The sequence below is a fragment of the Myotis brandtii genome, unplaced genomic scaffold, assembly GCF_000412655.1.
Source record: "Myotis brandtii unplaced genomic scaffold, ASM41265v1 scaffold1028, whole genome shotgun sequence".
NCBI lineage: Eukaryota > Metazoa > Chordata > Mammalia > Chiroptera > Vespertilionidae > Myotis > Myotis brandtii.
This window is the reverse complement of record NW_005353448.1, coordinates 128,697-153,060: the sequence shown is the minus strand read 5'-3', so window position 1 is coordinate 153,060 and position 24,364 is coordinate 128,697. Positions and strand designations below refer to the sequence as shown.

At 42.0% G+C, this 24,364-nt stretch overlaps 1 protein-coding gene and 1 pseudogene across 2 annotated transcripts in view; both read right to left on the bottom strand.

The window, feature by feature from the left end:
• Positions 1 to 2,735: 2,735 nt before the first annotated feature.
• Positions 2,736 to 3,546, bottom strand: LOC102243667 (annotated as a pseudogene).
• Positions 3,547 to 8,790: 5,244 nt separating this feature from the next.
• Positions 8,791 to 24,364, bottom strand: part of TMTC4 (transmembrane and tetratricopeptide repeat containing 4) — a 60,533-nt gene continuing 44,959 nt past the window's right edge. Inside the window, exons 14-18 of one of the 2 annotated variants that reach the window (XM_014536067.1) lie at positions 18,338 to 18,452; positions 16,962 to 17,074; positions 11,390 to 11,459; positions 9,862 to 10,028; positions 8,791 to 9,752 (exon numbers count right to left, since the gene is read on the bottom strand). In XM_014536067.1, the coding sequence (XP_014391553.1) occupies positions 9,880 to 10,028; positions 11,390 to 11,459; positions 16,962 to 17,074; positions 18,338 to 18,452 (447 nt within the window). In that variant the 3' untranslated portion in view covers positions 8,791 to 9,752; positions 9,862 to 9,879. Of the gene's footprint in view, positions 10,029 to 11,389; positions 11,460 to 16,961; positions 17,075 to 18,337; positions 18,453 to 24,364 lie in introns of both variants that reach the window. The other variant, XM_005856399.2, reaches the window with a different exon arrangement.

The following is a 24,364-nucleotide window of genomic DNA, read 5'->3' as shown; positions in this document are numbered from 1 at the left end:
TGCTCTGCCATCTACAATCTCCCACATCCTCCAGGCTCAGGGTTCTGCAGCTGGTAAATGATACGCCTGTTTTCAAAACTCAACAAACATTTCCTTTATCAACTGAAATAATCGAAGCTAGCAAATGATCTTTAACCGGAATATCCCGCTTGGCCATTTTTGTTATCTAAGTCTCAGCAGGAAACTTCCAAATTCTGTTTTCCACACCTCGGTGTCAGAAGGTAGATGCCTAATTTGTATTTGACTAAATACAGTACACTGCCCTTCCCACCATGGTGCACAGAATAGGTATTCAGTAATATTTATTTAATTGGTTTACTTTTTTGATCATTTACCCTATGTAAATCAAAACAAACTTAACAGAAAGGCTTTCCAGTTAAACATGGGATCCATTAAATTGGCTAATTTAGAAAATATGTGCAAAAAATAAATTATGCAAATAATTAGTTATGCAAAAAGTACAAAAAATAAATTATGCAAATAATTGGATTGCTTGCTTCCATTTCTAAACCTAGTTCTAAAAAATTGTTCAATTTGAAAGCAGCAGGGTTACTTTTTATTACCTTGTCAAGTTATTTTACTTAATACAACACATCTTACTGCTAAACAATTTCCATGGCAAAGAAATTAATGGTCTTAGACAAGACCAACCTCATGAAGCTAAGTTCATTCACATTCAATTCAGTCTAGTATCTCTGGAATTAATGCTTTAAAGATTATGTGAACTGCTCTCAGATATTTAAAATTAAGGCATTGCCCTTTTCTCCACAAAAGATATTCAGCATCTCTTCTAAAAAGTCTATGAAACTTTCCAAGCAACTACAGATGAGATGGTCTACGCTATTCTTGCCCATCTTCTGTAAATTTAGGAATAACAAGGAAAGACTCAAGTGAAATGCTAGATAAGATTGTTTTATTAGTTTTGGTGACTAAATCCTCAGTCATGAATAGGAGCACAATTGTAAGAACTCCCAGAAAAAGTAATCTGACTCACCAAATATGCCCTCCACCATGAACAAAGCTAATTACATCGCAAAAAGGCAAATCCAAACTCTAAGCCTGTAACATTGCTGTTACTATTCTTCTTAACACTAGGATCAAGTTATTTGGGCCTCCTCTCCAAACAGTAACTTTTTAAAGGGATATATTGCTTACTTGGTGCCTAGAAATGTAGACCGACAGTGAAATGTAGCTTGATTCCTGTGAACTGTCAGTGTAGGAAATTAATACATATGAAATATTCTTATATGCCTTTGCACTATACATTTTCATTCTGTCCTTTGAACAATAGTATGAAGCAGATATTGTCACTCCCATTCTACATATGATATGGCTCCAAGGGGCTCAATAACCCACTCAAGGGCACACTGCCATCATCACGATTGTCAGTATTTGAATGCATATCCAGGTGAACCTGAAACCTGAGCACTTCAACCTGAGGGTTAAAACAGGGACACTGGGTAGTACATGCTGAAATGTATGTCATCTGGGCTAATAATTTCTCTTACATTTGAACCTCTTTGTTAAAAGTGCTAGTTCCGATGACGTTCTGTCCATGAAGAGCATTTGTATACATGATCACATGATCCTTACTCCCACGTTGTAAAGGCCAGGTAGAGAATTTCCTCCACTTTCCAGATGAGGTAAAGAGGTTAGATGGCTTGACCGAGGTCCTATGACTAGCATGTGGCCTGTCTTGGCCCAATCTGAGACCTCTAGCACACAGCCGTCATTGGACAAAGTCAGTCTTATTGGCCTGTTACAGTGGGGGAGACTGGGCATCAGAGGAACCCTGAGATGCCTCACCAAACAGATAGTTCAGAGACTGGGGTGGCGGGGGGAGGGGTGGGGCAGGTTCAGTGGAATTTAAAGGAAAGTGTTTCAAAGGCTTGAGGCGAAAGAGGGCAGAGGGTCAACATCAGGTCTGCACTGCAGGATGGACCCAGGGCCCTGTGTCCTGTCCTTGGAGACTAAAAGTTACAAAGGATGTAGACAGGTATGTCCAGAAACCCTTTACATGGAGCTCTGTATTTGGCCTGGGAACCTAGCCTGCTTGTCTGTGTCAAAGTGACTTGGACCCTCCAGGTAGAGTGGATGTTTCCTTCTTGCTGACGGTTTCAAACAGCAAGGCTTCTGACAGTCAATGCTTTTCCAGAATAGGGTTTCTCAGTAAGAAAGCAGAGGGGATTCTTTGACACATTATGACATCAGTGTGTCTGTAGGAGAAATGTGGTTTCCTATTCGCCTCCTATTCTCTGCGGTTTCACCCCGAGGAATGGCAGAGCAGAATTTACATTTCCAGTCGGAGGTACTTTACCTTAATAGGCCCCGTCACGATTAGAGACATTCAACGTATTTTATTATTTACACAAAAGTCAGAATTTCAAACATTCTTACATTTCACAGCAGATTTTTATTGTTGTTGTTAATCCTCACCCGAGGATATTTTTCCATTGATTTTTCCGAGTGTGGAAGGGAGGGGGGGAAAACGAGAAAGAAACATTGATGTGAGAGAGACACAGCAGATTGGCTGCCTCCCAGAAAGCACCCTGACCAGGGCAGAGGATCAAGCCTGCAACCGAGGTTCGCGCTCTTGACTGGAATCAAATCCTGGACCTTTCAGTCTGCAAGCCAACACTCTATCCATTGAGCAAAACTGGCTAGGGCACATAACAGATTTTTTAATGAGTATTTACATAAGCATCTCATTTTTATACATTTTATTTTATTTTAATTTAGAATCCAACTTTAATGAAGATTATATTCATGCAAACTTCTGCATCCACCACTTGACAGAGACCGATGCTGACGGCTCTGCTCCCGCGTGTGCAGCTATGATCCAGAGGATGTCTGTGTTGAATACAGAAGTTGCCACGACACTGGTCACAAGCCACTGGCAGCATCTCTTTCTTCTTACACCCCTTTTTCGAGCACCGGAAGGTAAAAACCTCCTTCTTCCCAGGACGGCACCTACAATCTCTATCCATGTGCTCACCAACCACCACATCCGGTATCTCTCCCTTCTTTACTGAGATTGGGTGGTTACAAAGCGGGCACACTGGGACCTGAACATCCTTCTTGTATGCAAAGGGACATTTATGTGCAGCGTAGGTAAAATGATCTTTACAGAAATCTTGCTCACATACATCACGTTTCAATGGAAGAAAATCTAGCTGCTTGCAGGTCTTTTCTGAACAATGCTTCCCCAAGTCAGGGAACTCCATTAGGAGAAAGTGTCCAGAACACAGAGGGCAGAGTGTAGCAGCACCTGGCTTTCGTCGAAGGCCGGCGCAGCCGGGGAACTGGGTGGTCCTCTTCCTCGGCCCAAAGCCGAAAGGACAAGGAAAACTGGGCCCGAGAAGCGACCGCGGTCCCGCCGAGCCCGGGAGAGAGAGCGGCATTCAACTTTTATACATTTTAAAGTGTTCTTCTGTATAAGATTTAGTTTTTTAAAGAAAATAAAGGTTAAGCACCTAATGATGTTTAAAGACCTCTGGTTTAGTCCAACCCTCACATTTCATAGAGAAGAAATTAACAACAAAAGCAACAACCATTACCATTATTTTTATTAGAAGCAACTGAGGCATAGAGTGATTGACTCATCTCAGGTTCCTGGTAACTAAAGACAGGATTGGAAATGTTTGTATTTAATTGAATTGTTGAAGCTTGAAAAAAAATGACCTATGCCTGTGAAGCTGGCCCTAGGATAGATCTCTCCCTCCTGGTCTCTGCTGTCCTCCTTATCACCTTGTTTGCCGATGTCAGCAGATTCTGTATACCAGGACTGTAAAAGCATAAAGGCTGTCATCCACATACTTTATCAGAAAGCTCTAGAAATGAGCATTTTGATATTCCTCAAGACAAATCTCTAGTCTATTCATCAAAATTAATGCTATCAAAATGTAACTGCTGAGACAAAACTAATGAGTTAAATGAGTAAAAGTTCCATTTAAATCTACAGGGAAAACATTTTCTCAAACACTTATCACAAGTAGGAAGCAGAAAGCTTTATTGGTCCTTAAAAAATGCCACATATTTAAAAATAAAATGACTGGAAATGCAGGATGTTCAAGCCAGTTTTGATAAACAGTGTAACAGTTTTAAAGTACTTCCTGAACTAATCAGACTCAGAACATAAGTGATCACAATTTAAATCTGAGGTTGTTTCTAGGTTACTTACAGGACAAAAACCTCATGAAAAGTGAGGGTGATCATTTTTTACTGAATATTATGTGCCAAGCACGGGTCTAGGGCTTTATATAACTGGTCTCATTTAAACTTCCCAGTCATCTTGGGCAAAAGGTCATAGTCCACCCCGTTTTATGGATGAGGAAGCTGAGTTGCTGTGTTAGTTTCCTAGGTCTGCCATAAAATACCACAAACTGGGTGGCTTCATGTAGAAATGTTGTTCTGGAGGCCAGGGTCCAAAGTCAAGGTGAGGGCAAGACCCAGCTCCCTCTGAAGGCTCCAGTAGAGGATCCTTCCTGGTCTCTTTCAATTTTCGGTAGCTCCCTGGTGTTCTTTGGCTTGTGGCAGCATGAGTCCAATCTTTGCCTCCATCTGCCATGGCCTTCTCTTTTTATATGATACCAGTCATTGGATTTAGGGCCCACCCTAAATCCAGTATGATTTCCTCTCTACCTCCTTAACTAATTATATCTGTAAAGACCCTATTTCCAAATACAGTCCCATCCTGAAGTCCCAGGTAGACATGAATTTTGGAGGACACTATTTAACCCACTACACCAGTGGTTCTCAACCTTCTGGCCCTTTAAATACAGTTCCTCATGTTGTGACCCAACCATAAAATTATTTTCGTTGCTACTTCGTAACTGTAATGTTGCTACTGTTATGAATCGTAATGTAAATATCTGATATGCAGGATGGTCTTAGGCGACCCCTGTGAAAGGGTCGTTCGACCGCCAAAGGGGTAGTGACCCACAGGTTGAGAACCGCTGCACTACACTTGCCTAAGTTCATACAACTAGTAAATGGAAGAATGGAATTCAAACCCAGTTGTAACATGCTTTCATCGCAATTTCAAGCTTTGTGTACCCAAATGCCAGCTATTTCCAGACACCCACCAAGAGGGAGTCACAGGGCACATAGAATTCACTGACGATTTAAAGACATGCTTCAGAGAGGAGTCTGTATTGCACTCCAGTAGTTCAGCCAATAATCTGAAAAATGCTGCCTCCCCAATTCTTTTCACTCAGCATTGCTCTGGGGCCCGAGTCTCCTCAGCGTCTCTCTTGTCTGTTGGGCAAAGCAATTTAGCAAACACCTGAGTTACCTGCGTTTCCCTTATGGTGTTTCTTTCCCAGCAGGAACCTTATCACAGCTTTATTACAAACGCATCCATGGCTCTTGTGAATAAAGATTTCTCTGTGCTGTCACACATGTTCCTTTATTTAGGAAGAAAACTTACTTCAAATAATGCAGACATTTGCAAAGGAGAAGTCTCTCTCCACTCCAATTCTATTCCTCTCAAAAAGCCAATGTAAATATAAACTGCGATTCCTATAAGTTTAAAGAAAAGAAAAGAAGAACACGTGAAGACCTGTAATATTTGTTAGCATCCCCTGGGCTCCTGTCTCCACCATTCTTTCCTTGTCTGCTTCATTGCAACCAAACTGTCCCACAGGGGACCTCTGCTCCTTCTGCTTTGAACTAGAGGTCAGCTCTGATCAGCATTTTGTGAGGAACATCATCCTGAAAGAGGCCATCACCAAAATTAATATCTTCTTGGTACAATTTAGAACTGAGAGAGACCATTTAAGACTGTGTGGGGTTTTAAAATGAGACTGTGATAATAAACATATTTGGTATTTATGAATGAATCAAGTAATATTAAATGTCTCACTTTACTGAAAATCAGGGTTACTCAACTCCTGTCTCAGCAGAACTCTGTTTTCCCTGGATGCCTGGCAAAGTTTTTACATCAATATGAGGTCAAAAGAAGAAGGCAAAGGCAGCTGAACCAATATCTGTTCTTAGGAAGCAGATATTGACAAAGAAAATTTGAGATGATTCTCTGTTTCATTGCCTCCGGGAAAAAAACCAGATTTACAAACTGAGGGAGAATTTTCAACACAGAAAGAAATGCCCTGACAACCTGCAACACTTGGACAGGTAGCAGCAAGTGGAAACGTGAATGAGCGACTCCCCAAGAAGTCCCCGGAGAGGGGGCTGTTAACAATAGCTTAGTCCCAGATGTCTACACCTGCATGCGTCACCAGGTATACAAGAAGGTTGAGGTAACCTAAATTGTGAGCTCCCCAAGGGCAGGAATCCCATCTGTTTTATTACTGTTTATTTTTTTTAAAAATATTTTTATTGATTTCAGAGAGAAAGGGAGAGGGAGAGATGGAAACATCAATGATGAGAGAGAATCATTGATTGGCTGGCTGCCTCCTGCATGCCCCCACTGGGGATCAAGCCCACAACCCAGGCATGTGCTCTGACCGGGAACCGAATCATATCCTCCTGGTTCGTAGGTCAATGCTCAATCGCTGAGCCATTCCTGGCTGGGCGGCCCATCTGTTTTCATTTTCCATTGTATCCACAGCAGCTAGCGCACTGCTAGCACACAGTCAGTGCTCAAGAAAATATTTTGAAAAAAGTAATAACATGAGAGTAGCTCGAGAGATCCTTGTAATGGAACTGTTCTGTATCTTCACTATGGTGACCACACAAATCTATACGTGTGATAAAAACTGCACAGGGCAAATCATGCAAATGAGTTCATTTAAGACTGGTGACATCTGAATGAGGCTGGTGGGTGCATCCATGTCAATATCCTGGCTGTGGTAACGCACTACAGTCATGCAAGATGTTACCACTGGGGGACACTGGGTGCAGGGTGCATGAGATCTCTTTATTATTTCTTACAACTGCATGTGAATCTATAATTACCTTCAAATAAAAAGTGACAGAAGAGGAGAAACAATCTCAGATTGCTGATATTAATCTAAAATCTAGTAGGATGGAGGTCAAGATGGACTATGGCTTTGAAAAGCTGTACTGTTTAAAAGAGAGAGGCCACTGAGAGAGGAGGCACACTAATCAAAGAGACAGACACTTGTGTGGACATTCAGGGGTGGAGCTCACCCGAGGGGGATAAAAAGAGGAATGAAGGGGTGGAATTACTGCCACAGTTCAGTGCTGTCTACTTGGGCAGGCAGGGGAGTGAATAATGGGTCTCAAGATGCAAAATACATCTATATATATAAAAACCTAAGTGACCATTACAACCGGCCGACTGAACGACCAGTCGACTGGTCACTATGATGCACACTGACTACCAGGTGGCAGATGCTCAATGCAGGAGATGCCCCCTGGTGGTCAGTGAACTCCCATAGCCAACCTCCCGCATTCCCTACCCCCGGGTTTGACCCCCAAACTCCCACAGTCCCTCCCCCTGGACTGGGCGAGACGGCTCCAATCACCCTGATGGCCAGCCAGCCCGAGGGACCCCACCCGTGCACGAATTCATGCACCAGGCCTCTAGTTAAGAAATATAAAACTGCATTAAAACAGGGAAGAGTTGTAGCAGTAACACATGTTAAACAAACTAAGAACAACCCCAGATCGCCATCTGGGTTTCATGATGCTCACTATCAGGGAGGCGAAGGATGATGATTAGGAATCTCAGATTTCCCCAACTGGCAACCCTTCCCTCGCCCATGTCTGTTTTTTTTTAAAACATATTTTTTTTGATTTCAGAGAGGAAGGGAGAGATAGAAACATCAATGATGAGAGAGAATCATCGATCGGCTGCTTCCTGCACACCCCCACTGGGGATCTCACCCGCAACCAGGGCACTTGCCCCGACGGGGAATCGAATCTTGACCTCCTGGTTCATAGGTCGAAGCTCAGCCTCTGAGCCACGCCGGCCCAGGCCCCCATGTTTGTTTTGAAATTCCCTTACCCAACCTCGACGATGATTAGCAATAAAAACATTACAATTTTTGAAGATGCCAAATAAGAGGGGGACTGGGATACAGTTTCCCACCTCAGTTTCCTTAGGAAGGAAACCAAGGAATGAAGAGGGTGCTGCTTTGAAGTTGAAAAAGAAGGAAGGAAAAAAGAGAGGCAGCATGTTGCACTGCCACACTCTGCAGAGCTAAAGACTTCCTGAAATATCGATCAGACTCACGACTGTTTTCTCTGGAAAGAAGGCAGACAGCTGCAATGCAACCCCAGGAGACAGTGGGGAAAGCGAAGGGGGTTTGTTTGTAGGCTGGAGCCCCAGATTCGCACGTCTCGATTTGACACTAAAGTTTTAGTATCAGAGGGAAAACAAAGAATCCTAGAGGGGCTTTTACAAGACATACTTTTTTCTTTACCCTCAAAAGAGAAGTACTGTTTTAAAGAAATTTGCTTTAAAAAAAAAAATCAACAACCATATAGTGTATCTATTATCTGCCATGTTAAGCACTATAAGAACCTAAATAAGAATAGACAGCTCCTGCCCCTAACGGATCTATAAATTGTTACTGGTATTTTGGGACCATTTAAAAACTGTTTGAAACACAGCACTTTCTTTTCTGATGTATGTCAATCACCAGCACTTTGTTTTCTGATGTAACTGAACCATCTTACCAGTAAGTTACAATTACTGATATACAAAACTACATTGGATCTGTACCCCCAAAGCATGTAGAGAATCAAATTCATCTCAATGTGGGATCTATTCACTCAGTCCTCTGAACCTGGGTTAAAAAAAAAAAAAAAGCGATTCTGTTAAATAGTCCCTAACACCAAATAGAAGCCACATACTAGACAGGATTTGTGCAATAATTTTACTGCGTATGAAATCACAGAGATTGCATAAATCATTAGGTCAACAGTATATATAGAAGAATGAAACAAGACAAACATGATTATTCTGAGCAACTAAAATAGAAAAATAATCCAATTCTTAAAAATACCACAAACTCCCCAAATGTGACTTCTTTTGAGAGAAAATACACATCTTGCGTTTTCTGAATATAGTGATGACTGGGATTCCCTTAAGCCAGATGGTAAACTGCTTTACAGCTAAAAACAGTAAAAAAACAACTTACATAGATGTGTAGCCCTCTTAATACTGGATATAACAAATAAAGACACCAGGCTGCCTGCTTTTGCCTATAGCATAGCTTGGATTTTCTATTAATAGTAACAATTCATGTAGAATGCTACACAATTTTTTGTGTTATGAAACTATAGGAGTTGGAGAATCCAAAAAATACTGCAGGAGTGAACTTCCTCCTATGAAGGAAAAAGTATATAAATGTACTAGATGTTAACATTTCCATTCTTCACTCAATTATTTGCCCTGTTCAAAACATAAAAATACACATAAATATATTTCCTTACACATGAAGTTCATACTATATTATTTAAAAAAAAGATTTAAAAACCCGAAAATCTTAATTTACCCTTTGTTGTCATTAAATAAAATGCCTAATATACAGACACATTTGATATTTATATAAATTGTAGGAATCAGCTTGTCATTTCCTGTTCACAGTCGATGTTTAATAAGTGCTAGTCTACACAACATGGTTCACATCCCAAAGGCAGGGTTAATTCTAATGTAAGTTGCTCGAGATAATATTTTTCTCTTTTTCTTTTTAATTAAGAAAGACTGCATTCTGGAAATTTTGGGACTTATATTTGAATGGTCTGAAAAAATACAACTTCAATGCAAAAACCACATCACTTATTCAAGAGTATACTGCTGGTGCTGTCATCTTTTTGCATGTCTTTGTTTTCATAGGAAAAAAACAGAATAAAAAGAATACATAAGATTTTTAAATGTTTAAATGTAACTACATAATATTAGTGATATGCCTCATGCATTCAAACACACACCAAATGGAAGAAAAAGGATCAGACATCTTTCTTTTGCATTTGTTCCAGCTTTCGTCGCAGGAGACCGTAATTCTCTTTAGTTCCTGGTGCCGTGGGGTCAAGCTGCAGAGAGATTTCATAGTGTTTTTTGGCCAAGTCTAGATGCCCCCAACGATGATAGAGCACAGCTGAAATAGCAAGAGATGCGTTTCACTGGGAATGCTCTGAATAACTCGTAGTGTTCCCAACCACTTCTACAAAGAAACATTGAAGAGCCCCTGAAACTGTTTTCAAAAATCATTGTTTAAAATAATATTGCTTGTACCACAAACTTTATTTATTGTAATCACACTCCCCGTGATTGTCTGTTGAAACACCCCCAGTTAGTCCCGGGGGTCTTCATATCACTAGGCATGAGCTGTCTCCCTACAGCAACATTATTACATAAAGAGTAAAAGGAAGAGTACATTAAGTTTCTCAATGCTGCCATGAAATTTCCAGGAAGCCAGGCTGAATAGCGAGGGCGGGGCTCCCTCATTGCTCAGAGCCCTGACTATTTACATAAAGATCCCCCCAAAATAAGAGCTTGTTTGTCGCCAGCTGAAAATAAGGGCGCTCAGATCAAGGTCTGACCCTAGAGTGATAGTTAAAGTAAATCTAATTATTAGAATGGCAAGCTTCTGAAGATTATAATGATTTTGTAGGTAAAACCAACTTGCTAAATGGGCAGAAGAGCAACTATGCATGAGTCATGACTATAGAGCAGCTGTGGGCAAACTACAGCCCACGGGCCGGATCCAGCCCATTTGAAAAAAAAAAAACTAAAAAAAAAAAAAAAGACCGTACCCTTTTATGTAATGATGTTTACTTTGAATTTATATTAGTTCACACAAACACTCCATCCATGCTTTTGTTCCGGCCCTCTGGTCCAGTTTAAGAACCCATTGTGGCCCTCGAGTCAAAAAGTTTGCCCACCCCTGCTATAGAGTCTATAGGGAACAGATTTGGTGAAAAAACAGTCACATGATTGAACATTCTAAACAACCCACTGTGCTCTAAAAATCTTAGTTATTGAGATGTATAATGGAAGAAAGAAATTCTAGGGAACAAATCTTTGCAAATGCATTTCTAGCTAAGGCATAGGAGTACATAAGAAAGTGGAGAAGGACAGGCTAGAATGGAGGGTCCACTATGGAAGACAGGAAAAGGCTGTAAGTCAGACAGCAAATTTCCACAGTACACCTGTCTAACATTCCTAAAATCCTTCGCAAAAAGAAAGAAAATCCGAGTTTTATCATCAGAGTGGATGATTTTGGAGGCTGTTCTAGTCACATAATTAAGATCTGTAAATATGACTATTATTTACCTCCCATGTTAGTATAATTTCTTTAAAAAAAAAACCACAAAAAAACCCACACACATTTTGAAAGGATGATACAGGCTATGTTTGAAAAAAACTACTCTCCCAATATCAGTTTTACAGAAATACACCCATTTCGTCAAAATTACATAGACTTTCAATATGATTCAAATCAAAAAATTTCCTTACCCAAATTGCCATGGTAACTTGCGGTATTTGGATGAGCTTTAATTGCTTTGAGGAATAATGCTTCAGATTCCTAAAAAATGAAATACATAAAAAGGTAATGCACACAATACAAAACCAATGCATAGTTTTATTGCCTATGCTTTTCGAACCCTTAGTGTGCTGTTTTGGTACCACTTCATCCTTCTTCCAGAGACACAGGGAAGCCCAGCACAGCCACACCCTGTTGAGAAGAGGCTTGGAAGGGCAATCGGGGAAGCGTGTGACAGGGCAAAGGTGACAGGGCCATAGTTAGTGGAGTGGGATCAATGGAAAGCCATGGTGGCTGAAGTGAGAAAATGAATATGCTAATGAGCTCTGCCACCTGCCTTAATGAAGTGGCTGGAATTCTGTGACTGCAGGCAGGTAGCGGCTCAGGGTGCAGTGGAGGGCGAGGGAAGGTCAAAAGATCGAAAAGGGCTGGACTGTTGAAGACACCTATGAAAGTGTCATTTTCTTTTCTTTTTTTAAAGTGTCATTTTCAGTCAGCATCAAGAAACTCATTTCCAGGGTACTCAAGGTAGGAGTTGGGGCTCTTTTATCTCCCCCAACAGCTCACAACCCAGAAGCAGCCCCTTCAGCTGGAAAAAATGAGCAGAGAGAATGAGGGAGAGGCAGCCGCCTGTCACCTAAGCCATCGCCGTATTGAATATGACCATGACCAAATGCCCCTGATGTGCGTGAACTGATTTTTCTATCGATTTGCATTTCCCTCATGTAGAACTCACTTCCAATGGGGTCATAAGCAGCACGGCCGTGTGTTGGCTTCCCTGATCATTACTGGCCATGGCTGGCTGGTCCCTTTCTACCCAAATGTGGAGAAATAAAGATGCCTGATGGTTCCCACTGACACCTGCCGGGGACAGCATTCCCGCCACCTACCTCCTGTTCCCACAGGGCCCAGCGCTCTCGTCAGTGCCAAACGCTGGGCTTCAACGAAGTTGTGGTTTGGGGACAGGCCCGCTCCTTCTATCTGGGCCCTGGGCGGGTTTTCCCAGGTGGGCTTCCCACTGCAGGTCCTAGCACTTCACAAAGTGTAAGAAGCCTAGTGTCCTTGCCCCATGATGGCCTGTGGCACTCCTGAGGAACAGGCTGGGAAGCTGGGCAAACATCCCCGAAACCACCACCTTTTCGACTAAGTGGCAGAACAACGTGTGTATTTTAGAAATGTCGTCCAAGGGGGACGAATAAAGACTCAACATAACAGCACATGGGATGCCAGCAAACATCACTCAGAGCTCAGCTCAGACACAGCACCCACATTCTAAGGTTCAGAAGCTGAAACTCCTTCAAGGAAGCCTAAGATTTTCCTGCTCTTAGGAACACCGGCAAAAAAAAATCAAGTGAATTGTATAGATTTGTAGTAGTTTCTAAGTAGCAGTGCTGTTTCTGTTGATTTTCAAATATTTCCATTTAAAACCTAAAATCTGAGAAATAAGAAAGTGAGGGAATCTAAATCTACTTTAAAATGCTCCTCGACATGCCCAATGTGCTAACTAGAGAAAGCTGACAGAGATAAAAGTCAAGACAGGAGTTCTCAGAGGATGCCGGATCCACTGCTTGATTAACTAATTTCTCAAATGCCCATCAGTGTGGACATCATTTAAGGTGGCGTGGAGTGAAGTCAGGTCTGGGGATGTTCACGGTGCTGTGCACAGGGAGGGTCTCAGGGCTTATGCCCCATTAGGGGCTGCTGCTCTTGGCTAGGCAGGGCCTGAACCCTGGGGGGTGCTGAGGAGGCTGGGTGGGAAAGAATGGGAAAATAGGAAAATGAGGGAGGTGTTGGGAGGAAGAGCAGGTTTGGGGGGGCACGGTGAGTGTGGGCTAGGCACCCTCCCTCTCAGAGAGCACTGGGGCAACCTTAGAAGGAGGCTTCAGTGGCCCCTGGGACTGTATGTGCCCCCTAAGAGGCAGGGTTGGCCCAGAGGCCTCTTTAGATTACAAACGTCTGTGGGCATTCAAAGCCCATGAAATGCTCATCTTTCAGATCAGGCCTTTTAATGCCCTGTTCCGGAGAGCAAGGAACTGTTTATAAACTGATCTTCTGTGGAAGTGTGTGGATGCCTAGAGACCCAGGTAACCTGCTGATTTATGCCAAGGAATAAACAAATAAACTCACATTTTAAATCAGGGATATTTTTCATCCACAGAAAGGGAAAAGAATATTATTTTCTGAAGTGCATTAGACAAGATGTACTTAACAAAGGTTCAGGGCAACATGTGAGACAGAGAAAAGCCTTACGAAGGAACAAGCGAGGGTCTTTATGTCTAGGTCAGCGGTTCTCAACCTGTGGGTCGCGACCCCTTTGGCGGTCGAACGACCCTTTCACAGGGGTCGCCTAAGACCATCCTGCATATCAGATCTTTACATTACAATTCATAACAGTAGCAACATTACAGTAATGAAGTAGCAACGAAAATAATTTTATGGTTGGGGGTCACCACAACATGAGGAACTGTATTTAAAGGGCCAGAAGGTTGAGAACCACTGGTCTAGGTGGAGAGGAGGGGGCAGTCAGAGGTCAGCTCAGCCACACTGGCTGGCAGGGCAGCATCCTTAAACCACGGACAGAGTTTCACAAGGGACATCCTGGAGCCTGCTCCAACCAGGGCCGTAATGTAGGCAGTCCAGAGGTAAATTGAAACCACAAGTCACATAGGAAGAGAGCAGTTCCCTCTAATTTGCCTTCCTTTCTTCCCGTTCATCCCACACAAAAGTCTCTGTTTGGTGATTTGGGGGCCACAGCCTCAATGTCTGCTATTCTCCCTTTGAAGCTAAAAGAAGGCAAACCTCAGGATCAGAGCCTTGGCCAGCAATAGTATCTACCCGAGATTTAGAAAAATTATTTTATTTTCAGTTACTTTATATTTATAGCAATACTATGTTTCCACTTTAATACATTTATCTGTGTTAAAAATGTAAATAAAGATAATTAAGTAAATAATGAAACAAGGAATATGTAGATGTGGCCAAAGAAATTCATGAAGATGCGGCATAAACGTCTGGAATTGGGGAAACTGCTCTATAAACATAATCTTGCTTTTAAACTCCAACGTCAGTGGAACAGGCAATATAGAAAGAGGAATTAGATCGAGAGACCATATTTTAAGCACTAAAACATTATTCTTATATTTTTGCTGTACCACATTAGCCATAAATTGGAAATTAAATGGCAATAAGTAATATCAATTCTAATTGGCTTTAATGATCCTTAGAATTTCATTTAATAATCATTGAACTAAAATTATTGTATATATATACAATATACAAATTATATATATATGTGTGTGTGTGTGTGTGTATGCACAAGAAGGTAATTTATAACTATTGAATGGTGTATATATATACACACACACCATTCAATAGTTATAAATTACCTTCTTGTGCATTTTTTCCTATCACCATTTTTCCTATCACAGATGAGTAAACTAAGGATTGGTTAAGTGACTGCTGTTAGGTAAAAAGGGCTGCTCGCATAAACAGATGTCCCATAATCACAGGGGTATAATAATGAGAACACTCACTCTGCACATCAAAGTCTCAAAAGAGATTCTGGAAGCTTAAATGTTTCAGAGCCAAATGTGAGACGCATTCAGCCATTTCACAATTACTACTGGGGCACTTAATAAACGCCCATTAGCACACTGGACAGCAATGGAGATGGAAAAGTAGGACTGAAGACTCTGACCTCAAAAAGGCTCCAGGCTCACTAAAGAGTCATCAAAAGTTCATGAGAATCTAAAAGAGCAAATGCTCAGTGGAAAGGGAGTTGCGTGAGCAGCAGACATCTGTCCTGGCGGGGACCATGCCGAGCTGGAGGCCAGGCTCAGTGTACCCCCCGAGCCCCCCCTCGGCCTCTTCTCCAGAGCTGCCCGCCCGCGGCTCTGCAGGAACAGGCTGCAATGGCTGACCAATAGCAACAGGTGTCACTGCTATGGGAGAAAACCCTAAACAGTGGTTTAAAATTCCAAATCTTGAATTTAAAAAATATATGAAGCCAGGGCGTGGTGGCTGACCCACGGCTCATAGTGTGCCACCGCATCCCTCCTTTGGGCAGCTCCTGAAGAGTTCGTAGGAAGCCCTTTAATTCAGATTTCATCTTCTGTTTCCTCACCTTAGGTTCAGTGCCCTGGCCTAGCCAATTAGGGTGCAAAATGTGTAGAGAATGAGAAACGCATGTCTATTCCGCTTTATACGGAGTATTTTCTACTTTATCTAGGAAAAAAGAACAATGTGAACTGGAAGCGAAATGAACCCCGGGTTCTGTCACCTGAATATAAATTCTAGTTCATAGGCTATGGGATGATAGAAAAATCAATACAATGATTACATAAGCTGAATCATGAAGACTCGCTGTAGGTGGTCCCTGGACACCCCCAACATGCCCCAGGCTGACACGGATGGCTGGAAAGGTCGTTAGAAGGGAAACCCACACACCTCACCTCCTTTCTGCACCCCCACCCCTACACAAGTATATCCGTAAAAAATAAAACTTAACCCTTCAAAAAGTCACATCTGGAGTAAAATCTAGAAATGCTAAAATGTATACTGAAGCTATTAAACCACCTGACATTCAAAAATGAGAGAAATGCAAGAAATACATTACTATTGTTATAGGAAATTATACTGGCAATGATACCTAGTGAGCAGAACAGGAGAAGTAAATAACAGGACAAGTATGAATTAATCACTACCTTTATGCCTAGTGCGATTAAAATCAGACGTGGCCCACAATTTTAAAAGAAAAAAATTTCCCTCATGAATGGACTAAAGCACTGCTTCTAAAAGTGTGTTCTGTAACATCTGTGTTAGATACTGAGGATGCCGGTTAACAATGCATATCCCCTGACCTTACGCAACCGACAAAGTCTTTCTCGAGGGGAGGACGGTGGACATCTGCATTCTAACACTCTCCCTTGGTGATTCTGGTAGAATTAAAGCTTGAGATCACCAGTATTAGCAACACTGAGTCCTCTTCAACACACCTTTTTGGATTCACAGTCTACTCCTGGCCAACCCAGTTAGATAGAGCCCGGATAAAATATCTTGGGTTTTTCATTGGTCAGGAATTTCTAGGGCCTTGCAGATTACCTATAACTTAACTCTCGATGAGGAAACAGTTGGAAGCAGCAAGAACCAGTCCTGCATGCTCCATGGGCCGTTATTCCTTTAGTGTGGAAGACGTCACCCACATCTAAACCCAGAGCTCCAGCCCCACTGCAAGGGGCTGACTCACAGCTTCTCGCCAGGGCAGGGCTGGGGCATCTGCTAGGATTCAACTCTTCTTGGGGGCTTCTCCTCCCTGCCCACATTTGAGCAATGGTAGTGAATTTTGATGACAAAGAACACAGAGTTTGACCCTGCAAATCCTTTTTTTGGGCAACTTCTCCAGGAAGCAAATTGACCAAGCCACACTGGTGTACTGCTACCCCTGTTTTGGTCTAATTCTGAATTTAACTGGGCAGAAGTAACATTTATGGTTTCTATCAGATGCTGGCATAAATTGCAAGAAATCACGGCCTGCAGTTTACACACCTTGTATTTCTGGGACTTTCCCAGCACGTTTGCCAACGAGAACATCAGAGAGTGATCGTTAGGTATTAATTCCAGCGCCTCTCTTCCAACTGCTTCAGCTTGGGCTAAATTACCTGCGAGTGACAAAGGAAAAACACGTACTAGTATGTTGGTCTCTCTCTAAAAGGGTTTATGTACATTAGACACAATGATTATGAATAAACTACCTAAGAAAATCAATGTAAATGTGTAATACACACACACACACACACACACACACACACACACACACAAATGATCCTATCAGTTGCAAAGCCAATGCAGCCCAGTGCCATTCTGACATAATACAGAAACAGCTTTTTAAAAATATATATATATTTAATTGATTTTTTTACAGAGAGGAAGGGAGAGGGATAGAGAGTTAGAAACATCGATGAGAGAGAAACATCAATCAGCTGCCTCCTGCACACCCCCTACTGGGGATGTGCCCGCAACCAAGGTACATGCCTTTGACCGGAATCGAACCTGGGACCCTTCAGTCCGCAGGCCGATGCTCTATCCACTGAGCCAAACCGGTTAGGGCCAGAAACAGCTTTTGATTAAATTTTGTATGAAACCTAATTTTAATTTTCTCCCAGATACCAATTATACCCAAATCAGAGAAAACAAGTCTGCGAATAAGAACATCACAGGAACACTTCAATAACGGAATAGGTGTCATACTGAAGGACATGGTCTATGCCTTCATTAGAAACAAGTGAGTATCTCTTATCCACTCTGATTAGATGGCCTACTCACTGGCTTTAGTTTCTGCCAAATGAAAACTACCATTTCTTACGAGATGCTTGAATTTTTAAAACTAGAGGAGCAGAGTGTCTCCTAGTGGATCAAGTCTGCCAAGGGCTAAGGAACTAGATCACCAAGGCTGTTATTAGCATTATATCTAAAATAAGAATCTCTGAGTGTAGGTTTGAGGGCATCTGCTTTGAGAAGAGCCCATGAGCTGTAGAGCTTGGATCAGCAACGCCCATTGCACAAGCCCAGAGCATTCCCGCTCACTCTGGTTACCTCCAGCGTCCTAGCTGCTGGGCGCTGCTAGAGAACAGGCTTCAGAGAAATGAGAGGTTAGCACACATTTTCCTTCATGACTCAACACCAATTTTAAGCGAAGTATCATTTCCCCAGACATTTATATTCTAATATATCAAAGGAAGCTCCATTTTCTAGAAGAATAGACATTTTGTAATGCAAAATATTAAATTCCATCATAATTTTTAAAAATAACAACTCTAGCACACACTAGCAAAACCCTCCCCAATAATCTACATTTCCTAATTACTCAGTGGTACTGCCCCATAAAACGACTCCCCTGACTTATGTAATTCACCTTTCTGTACCTGTGTTATCAAGGAGTATGATCATGTTGTTCCAAGCCAGGCTGTGCTCTGGCTTCAGCACAGTGGCATTTCTCCATGCGTTTAACGCATCCACATGACGATTCAGATCTGCATACTGAAAATAAAGCATGAGTCGGAAAAATAAACTTTCCAATATTTTTCTTCGTCTCTCTAAGACATAACTAAAACCAAACCCCAAATCAAATAAAAGCTAACCTGGATTGATTGAGTTCCTAATTTTCCATATCAATTTATTTAATACTCAAAAAAATCCCAATGAAGGAGATATCTGTCGCCATTTTACATATGAAGCAACTGAGGCACAGAGTAAGTAACATACCCAAAGTTATAGATCTAGAAATAGTAGGGCCGGGTTAGAACCAGGTGGCCTAGCTCCCAAGCCTACAACATCTTAACTGGAACCCATAACTTAGTGACTCCAGGTGTCAAATCATATTGCAGGCTAGGGATGAGAGAGAAGTTAAAAACCTAATCCTTAGTCCTTTTCTAGGAAGACTTCACATAGTCCATCTTTGGTAAGGTGTTAGTTAAGGGTAAACAAAATATTTAATCTGAGTACAAGCTAAATGTGTCACATTCACCGTGTGCCTCTTCCTGCCTACATCTAAGCTTCATCAGAAACTCTGAGTAGATCAGACCTGTAAACTCCCTGGGAAAGCCGTAAGCAGTGGTGTAGAACCCCCTGGGCCTTTGGGGCCTGCAGCCCTCCTTTGGAATGCAGAGGATTATCTATTGCTTTCTGTTGACAGGCAATGCTGTCTAACATTGGTAACAGAAGGCAAAATGGCTGGCTCTCCATTTGCATAGTTACCAAAAGGGCGCCAAGGGAGAAAGTGATGGCTTTTTTAGCAGGTGACCCTCTTGCCCTCTTGAAGTCAGTTCAAATGCACATCTCATCTGAATGAACATGGTTCTTTTAACTCTGCAAAGAGTACGAATGATAACAATTTATCAGGGTTTAAGGCTATTTTCTTACTGACTGTCAGGTCTGTCTTTTCCTTAGAAAACAGAAACATTTTGCCTTGCCCTGTGACCCACACCGCAAACAGGTGGCATATTATGCAAAAAAGATATAATAAATTATGAAAACATTTACAAATACCCATTTGCTAAAGGTGTTGTCAGAATGTCCCATGAGACTTGGAAACTCAAGTTTCTGAATCTTATCCCTTAAATAAGGAAATGATATGAAAAGTTCAAAACCTTAAAATAATTTAGACTACTAATTATACCAACATATAATTGTTTCTCTATATCTGATGTTCCCATTGATTTCTCGGTCAATTCTCTCCAGCAAGTGACATGCATTTGAGTAGACAAAATCTGTGGTGACATTCTTTCTAACAAACCCAGGAAAACCAGTATAACTTCATTTAAGCAACAATACAATTCCTCACATATTTTGCTATTTATTACTATTACTAGAGGCCTGATGCACGAAGATTCGTGTAAGAATGGGCCTTCCTTCCCCTGGCTGCCAGCACCGCCTTCGCTCCAGCCCGGAGCCACCTTTCTGCCTTCGTTCTGGCCCGGAGCTGCCTTTCCGCATTCCCACACTGCCCAGAGGCCTGGAGTGGCCAGGGGCGGTGCAGAACGCCTGCGTCCCACCCTGCCCCTGGCCGCTCAGCGCCTGTGTATGCAAATTAACCCATCTTTGTTGGGTTAATTTGCATACTCACTCCTAATTGGCTGGTGGGTGTTGCGAAGGTATGGTCAATTTGCATCTTTCTCTTTTATTAGTGTAGATTATTACTATTTATTAAAGAATAACAGACTGAAATTTACTTTTAATTTGTGTTGACCTTCATCCTTCTTATAGCTTCTATACAAAGTGAACAAGCGCTTGAAGGAAAGCAGAGACAAATGGTAATTTAGCAAGAACTACGCATCCAGAAAGTGGATATGTAATGCACATGTTATATACCTATTAGATCTATGCCTGTCCTTCTATACTCTCCATACTACATTTCCCAGGGTCCTTTGCTCCTTGGATCCTTGTAAAGATTCTGCCAATAGGAGCCACAGGTGACCATAAGCTGGTTGGAAGAGGGGAGTAGCCCTTTCCCTCTACTCTCACTCCTTTCTATTTCTTGGCAGCATCTCTGAAGTGCCCATGTCCCTTTCTCCATAGTGCCAAGGCAGGAAGAGTGGTTCTGCCTTAATGACCTCAGCTCTTGAGGCTGTGGTAGCTCCCGAGATGGTGGCCCCTTCTCTGAGCTCGTACCTTCTGGTGGCACCACTTCCTCCCATTTGTTTCCCTTGACTCTCTGAGTTAATATCACCTTTCCATTTTTGTTCTCTGGCCTTTTAACAATTGTCTAACTCAGTGGTTGGCAAATCGCGGCTCGAAAGCCACATGCGGCTCTTTGGCCCCTTGAGTGTGGCTCTTCCAAAAAATACCACGTGCAGGTGTGCACGTACAGTGTGATTGAAACTTTGTGGCCCATGCGCAGAAGTCGGTTTTCGGAAAGGAGATAGACAAAACAAGTATACAAGACGAGTGTGGATGGGAGAGTTGGAAGGGGTCGACGCTGAGGTCGACCCCTCAGATTGAGGACGTTTTTAGCAAAGGCCAGCTTAGGAGTACCCTAATTAAGTTAATAACAATGTACCTACCTATATAGTTTAAGTTTAAAAAATTTGGCTCTCAAAAGAAATTTCAATCGTTGTACTGTTGATATTTGGCTCTGTTGACTAATGAGTTTGCCGACCACTGGTCTAACTGATTCCCTATATTAAATCTTCCCTATTTAAATACTTGCAATGGTTTCTGTTTTCCTGAATGGATCCTGCCTGATACAATTAGTCCCTGCATAATGACTTGTCTCTAGTAAATATCTTCAGTCACTATTGTTATAGTTCTCTATTATCAGTAATATGTCCCAAATAATCCAGCTCTTGCCAAATACTTTTCTTAACTGGATCCAGAATCAAAATACATTTCTGTCTCCTGTTACTAAACAGTGACTGAAAAGGATTTTTAAAATATTTATTTAAATTTATTGGGGCGACATTGGTCAACATGATCATATAGGTTTCAGGTGTGGGATTCTATGTTACGAGATCTGTATATTGCACCATGTGCCCGCTACCCAAAGTCAAATCTTCTCCTCTCACCATATGTTAGGATTCCCTTCTCTCTCCCGCCCCTTCCCTCTGGCAATCACCACACTGCTGTTTGTGTTCACAAGTTTCAGTTTTATATCCCACATATGAGTGAAATTATACAGTTCTTAGCTTTTTCTGACTGACTTAAGTCACTTAGCATAATGTTCTCAAGGTCCATCCATGTTGTTGCAAATGGTGCTATTTCATCCTTTCTTATGGCTGAGTAGTATTCCATTGTATATATATTTACCATATCTTCTTTATCCAGTCCTCTATTACAGGACACTTTGGTTGTTTCCATGTCTTGGCCACCACGAATAATGTTGCAATGAACACAGGGGTATATATAGCTTTGTGAGTACATGATTTTGAAGTTTTTGAGTAATCCCAGCAAAGGGATTACTGGGTTGTATGGTAGCTCTATTCTTAATTTTTTGAGGAATCGCCAGACTGCTTTCCATAGTGGTTGTACCAATCTACATTCCCACCAGCAGTGAATGAAGGTTCCTTTTTCCCCACAACCTCTCCACCACTTGTAATTGCTTGTCTTGTTGAAATGGCCGCTCTAACAGGTGTGAGGTGGTATATCATTGTAGTTTTGATTTGCATTTCCCTAATTGCCATTGAGGTTGAACATCTTTTCATATATCTATTGGCTATTTGTGTGTCTCCTTGGAAAAGGTGTATTTCCAGGTCCTCTTCCCACTTTTTGATTGGGTTGTTTGTTACTTGGTGTTGAGTTTTATGAGTTCTTTATGGAGATTAAACCTTTGTCGGAGCTACTGCTTGCAAATACCATCTCCCATCTGGTTGGCTGTCTCTTTGTTTTGTTGTCAGTTTCTTTTGCTGTGCAGAAGCTTTTTAGTTTGATATAGCCCCATTCCATTTTTTTTTTTTTTGCCTATAAGGAGGATTTTTTAAAAAGAAACTTTTAAGTTATTTTGTTCATTTTATTTGCCAATATATAAATGTGCTGGTTGAGCTGTTAAAGATTAAGCTCTTAATGCTCTTAAGCTGTCAAGCAGGCAAAGGCTGGATAATTAAACAACATGGAGAGCAAAACCTTTAAATAAGCAAGAACAGCTGGCAGAAGGAAGAGGAAGATCACTTCATGTAGCATAATTAGTAAGCAATATACTCAGAGAGCAATGAAGGTCTCAGTCTATTTAAATTATTTTATTACCACTGATTTTCAGAGAGGGAGGAAGGGAGAGAGAGCGAGAGGGAAACATTAATGTGAGAGAGATACACTGATTGGTTGCCTTGTGCACATGCCCTGACTGGGGATCTAACCCATAACTTAGGTATGTGCCCTCAACTGGAATCAAACCTGCGACCTCCTGGTGTATGGGACGATGCTCCAACCAACTGAACCACACCAGCCAGGACAAGGTCTCAGCCTATTTAATCGTATACATGATCTTCTACACCAGTGGTGGGCAAACCGCAGCTCGCGAGCCACATGTGGCTCTTTGGCCCCTTGAGTGTGGCTTTTCCACCAAATACCGGCTCTTCCACAAAATACCGACTTCTGCGCATGGGCCACAAAGTTTCAATAGCACTGTACGTGCGCGCTCGCACGTGGTATTTTGTGGAAGAGCCACACTCAAGGGGCCAAAGAGCCGCATGTGGCTCGCAAGCCGCAGTTTGCTGACCACGGTTCTACACGAATGTGGGAATGAACTCCAAGCACTGGAGCACATGATAAAAACCTATGTTTTATATTCCAACTTCCTTTCTTGGGATGTAATTCTTACAGAAGGCAAATTTAGCATAAATCCTGTATTTTCCAAACCCCAAGGAATTGCAGTGACAGGCAGCTACTAGGGGTAAGGAATAAGACTATTTCAGTATTAGGGCTTTAAAGCATAACCTAGAAGGCTGTAGGTTTAGATCATTTGCATAAAATGAAATTAAAAAAGAACCCCCCTCCCCAAAAAAATGAAGTATGATGTCATGCAAGTACTAGTTTAAAAGACACAGTAAACAGAGACAGTAACCCCTGCAGTAACCACTAAGGCAAGGATTTAGATAACACCCAATTTGTGCCAGTCCCTCAGCTAGCCCTTATTCTCACTTAATTAACTTTGCAAGGGTCCACCTGCTTTGTATGTGATTGATTTTTTTGGTCTCTACTTACATCATTATGAAGTTTTACTGTTTTTCAGCCCTTTTCCCCAGAGAGAACAACAGACATATGAAAAGATGCTCAACATCATTACTCATCAGAGAAATGCAAATTAAAACCACAGTGAGATATCACCTCACACCTATCAAGAATGGCTATCATCAATAAATCAACAAACAACCAGTATTGGCAAAGATGTGGAGAAAAGAGGACCCTCATGTATTATTGGTGTAGCCCCTGTGGAAAGCAGTATGGAGTTTCCTCAAAAATTTAAAAATGAAACTGCCTCAAGACCCAGCAATTCCACTTCTGGGAATATATCCAAAGAAACCAGAAACACTAATTAGAAAGAATATATGAAAACTAGAGGGCTGGAGCACGGACTTGTGCACATTGAAAGTAAATTAATTAGAAGGTGTCTGGTGGGACTGGGCGAGACTGGCCAGACATGTCCTGGAGCCAACCTCCCACGGTCCCTCCCCAGCTGGCCTGGGGTGGCGCCGGGGCTTGAAGGGTGTCTGCGGAGTGAGCAGGGTCCCTTCAGCAGGTGGGGTCCCTTGGCCTGGCCTGTGGGGATCAGGCCGAAACTGGCAGTCTGGCATCCCCCAAGGGTTTCCAAAGTGCAAGAGGGCACTCTGCAAAGTTGCTGATGCTCAGCAGCTCCTGCGTTGTCTGCCCCCTGGTGGTCAGTGTGTGTCATAGCTATCAGCCAGTCGGCCAGTTGCTTAGGCTTTTATATATATAGACTAGAGGCCCGGTGCACAAAAATT